Genomic DNA, 3,462 nt, shown 5'->3' on the forward strand with positions numbered 1-3,462 from the left:
TAGTTAATTTATTAAGAGGAATGTATTTATTTATTTTTAAACTTTAGAGATGTAAATATATCACAATTTTGTACAAAGACATATTTTGATATGCATAAATTTGGATACTAAAAACATATTTAATATTATAAATAATAATAATAATAATAAAGTCTGTAATATATATACATTTTTTAAATACATATAGATATATAATATTATAGTAATAATTGATGATAATGTAATATTGTCATGTTAATATACAAAGTAAATGTTTATTTATTAAAAAAGAAAGTGAAATAAATTGAGAAAATAAATTTTTATGAATGAAAACAAAATTTGTTTGAATAGATTTATAAAAAACATGAAAAACAATTGTTAGTCTTTAAAAAATAAATACATAATTATATTATAAGGAGTAAATTAAAAATAAAAAATCGTGGACCAGAGAAAATATTCTTTATATGTAGTTATAGATAATAATAATTTCTATACCAAAATTCTTATTCAAATTTATTTAAACTATTCACCAATAACTTACTTCAACTTTCTCAATCCCATTTTTATTTCAACATAGTTTTATCAATTTTAATTCTTTTATTTTAAATGATAACTCACAGTTCATTTTATCATAATTTACACTAATTACATTAGTTTTATGACCAAAGATAACATAGTAACCAATTAAAACATCTTTTATCCATCAAACCGATCCCATCACCGAATGACTTTCATAAACTTATCTTTCATTTTCCTTCATTTCTCACCATTTTTCAACTTCACATTCCCCTCTCTTTCCCTTTAAATTTACTCTTCCAAATTCATCTTAAAAAACAAACACAAACTAAGTACTAATGTCATACCTTCATAAGCCAATGTTATATATATATATATATATATATATATATATATATATATATATATATATATATATATATATATATATATATAAGGAAGATGCAAGGGGTCGAATATAATCTTGAAAGGATTTAAACAATATCAGGATTCACCCTTTTACCATAAACAGAAATAAATAAGCCATGAATTGAAAGTTTGGTGATAACATTCAAATTTTAAGTCTTTGTCAAACAAGACAGACTCCTACCCAACCAAGCCACACAATTCTCAGGATTAAATGTCATCCTTGTGGTCAAATCCAGAGCAAGGCAACAACAGAAACCTGTGGCTATAATCATTCGTTGAACAGCCACAATGATCAACACTTATCATACACAAACATCCGCACACAATAGGATTATTTGGAGAATAAACAAATACATCATAAACCAAATACCCAAAATTAGGTAGCAGTAGCTGACTAGAGTTCCCCGATATTTGCTACAAAGTATTAAACAATAGAATGACAATCGCCATATCAGTTCAGACCCAAAACTCAGACAATTGCTACCTGAGTTACCAAACAAACAAATAGCTCTCAGGCTTCATTACACAATAGAATAACATACTCTCAGGAATGCGGTATGAGAGCAGGATAAATGGGTAACATTTCAAGAATGCACGCACAGAAACAAAGAAATCAACTGGAGAGTACAAAATACCACAAATCCCTTTACAGAGCAATGAAGGAATAAGACCAAAATGAAATGAACTACCTTTGCTATCGCCCTAGCAGCTTTAAGAAGTTCCTCAAAACAAAAGTAGCACGCAAACCAGAGCAGGATAGCCTACCAATTCACTTCCATTGACTCAATTACACATAACAGTTATTGGCCAACAAAATTGATGAATGTCTTACCCCAGAAAAGAACCCAACTTCTACAAACAAACACTAGTTATTCTATTCAGTTCTCCCGGTAAGCCAATTGGTAAACTAGAAATCAAAAACATATCTAGAATAATATAGTCAGCAGAAAGGTGGGCATCCTAAAAAGGGTTTTCAGCAGCTTCATGTTCATGGTCATTGTTCTTCTCATTAGCCGGCTTCTCTTGATTCAGTACACGCCCGGTTAGAGCATCGACAGGGCGAGTATCACGCAGTCCACCTTTACGCCCCATTGCCACCATAGGTGGTGGAGGCAGAACCCCAGCTCTGAATAGAAGCCGTTCCACAGGCTCTGAAGGCTGAGCTCCAACAGAAAGCCAATACCTAAAGAAGAACAAGAAAAAACAACAGTATCAGAGAAAAAATGACAAGAGCTTCCTCATTTCTGTCAACAAGAAAAGTCCCTGGTGAATAATTTCTAACAGGATATTCACACAACCAGAAAATCTTCTATTTCTTTCTCAGAAACAACTAAATTAACTCTAATCAGGACATGATGAGGTACATTTTCTTACAAAACGGTTCTAGAAGATGAAAAAAAAAAGTTTCTCCATAAACTAAATCAAGCTTATACTGAAGTTAAAAATATAATTTACAAAGGAATTTTAACAATTTTGCTCATTTCATTAAAACTACAATTATTGAAATATGAATCACCTCCCCCAAACTGGCATAGAAAGAAAGAATCACTTACTTCACCCGATCGAAGTTGAGACCCATTCTCTTGCCACCATCTTGACCTGAGAGGGAACAACAAAACACGATAACATCGATAAGAACGATGACATCGGTAAGAGGCACGAATCTTACTAATCCCCTTTGGACATTGGAAAAAAAAACATCATCTTTGGGAATTAGAAAAAGCAAAATTAAGAAAAAAAAAAAAAAAGGAATTGTGAGAACCTGGTAAGGGATTGTAGTAACCGAGAACTTCTAGGTGTTTGCCATCTCTGGGAGATCTGCTATCAGCAGCCATGACCCGATAGAAGGGTTTGTTCTTGCATCCGAACCGCGAGAGCCGAATCCTCACCACCATTTTCAGAGCCAAAGCAATAATAGGGTTCTGGGTTTAGTCGCAGAGCCACGTTTCCTTCTGCAACTGTGTTTCGTTGTTCAATCTCAACACTTTCTTTTGCCCTGAACGACGACGCATTGGGCTTCTGATGCTCACATCGTGGAACATTTATCATTTTATTGGATAAAATAATTTCTTTATTTCAAATTACCAAGTTAATGTAATAGTACTTTATATTGAAAATGCATGGAATACTAATTAAAAAATGTGTTTTAGGTTAAACTAGTATAAAACAAGTGTGTATGTACGAGTTTTTCTTTTTTTTTTTATTATCATGGTAGGTATTTTGTTTAAATATTATATATTATATTAATAAAAAATTAAATTAAATTATTGTTATTATCGATATAATTTATGTGGACATGTAAATATATTTTAGATAGTGAAATGATTACATTTGAGAATAAACCTGAAGATTGTGGTTTTGGTATAGTAATAATCAGGTTTCGATGTCTTTTTGATATTTCTACACATTGATTTCGTAGTCTGTGTAAAGATTTGGCGTTTGAGTTTCCTATATTTGTCCTTAAAGAGTTTTATCATTTTATTTTCCATATATAAGTTGCTGAATTAAGAAAAAGTGTACCCTTACGGACCGTGAATGTCATCTAGTTGTAAGGAGGAA

At 31.3% G+C, this 3,462-nt stretch overlaps 1 protein-coding gene across 1 annotated transcript; it reads right to left on the reverse strand.

Annotated features, from left to right (window-relative positions):
* Nucleotides 1–1,392: 1,392 nt before the first annotated feature.
* On the reverse strand, nucleotides 1,393–2,938 carry LOC114196260 (Ribosomal protein S16 family protein). The gene is made up of 3 exons (XM_028086847.2): nucleotides 2,666–2,938; nucleotides 2,457–2,502; nucleotides 1,393–2,086 (listed from the first exon to the last, which is right to left on the reverse strand). Exons 1-3 carry the CDS (start codon nucleotides 2,796–2,798, stop codon nucleotides 1,864–1,866), a joined length of 402 nt encoding a protein of 133 aa, XP_027942648.1. The 5' UTR covers nucleotides 2,799–2,938; the 3' UTR covers nucleotides 1,393–1,863.
* Between the last annotated feature and the right edge of the window lie 524 nt (nucleotides 2,939–3,462).

The sequence above is a fragment of the Vigna unguiculata genome, chromosome 9 (genome assembly GCF_037176805.1).
Source record: "Vigna unguiculata cultivar grain cowpea cultivar isolate G323 ecotype 2 chromosome 9, ASM3717680v1, whole genome shotgun sequence".
Classification (NCBI taxonomy): domain Eukaryota; kingdom Viridiplantae; phylum Streptophyta; class Magnoliopsida; order Fabales; family Fabaceae; genus Vigna; species Vigna unguiculata.

What these genes read in the sequence shown, in the direction of transcription:
- LOC114196260 (XM_028086847.2), bottom strand. Translation starts at nt 2,798, where the DNA reads ATGGTGGTGAGGATTCGGCTCTCGCGGTTCGGATGCAAGAACAAACCC. An exon ending in TTACTACAATCCCTTACCAG is followed by an intron (nt 2,503 to 2,665) that starts GTTCTCACAATT and finishes GTTCCCTCTCAG; the next exon opens with GTCAAGATGGTGGCAAGAGA. An exon ending in CTCAACTTCGATCGGGTGAA is followed by an intron (nt 2,087 to 2,456) that starts GTAAGTGATTCT and finishes GTTCTTCTTTAG; the next exon opens with GTATTGGCTTTCTGTTGGAG.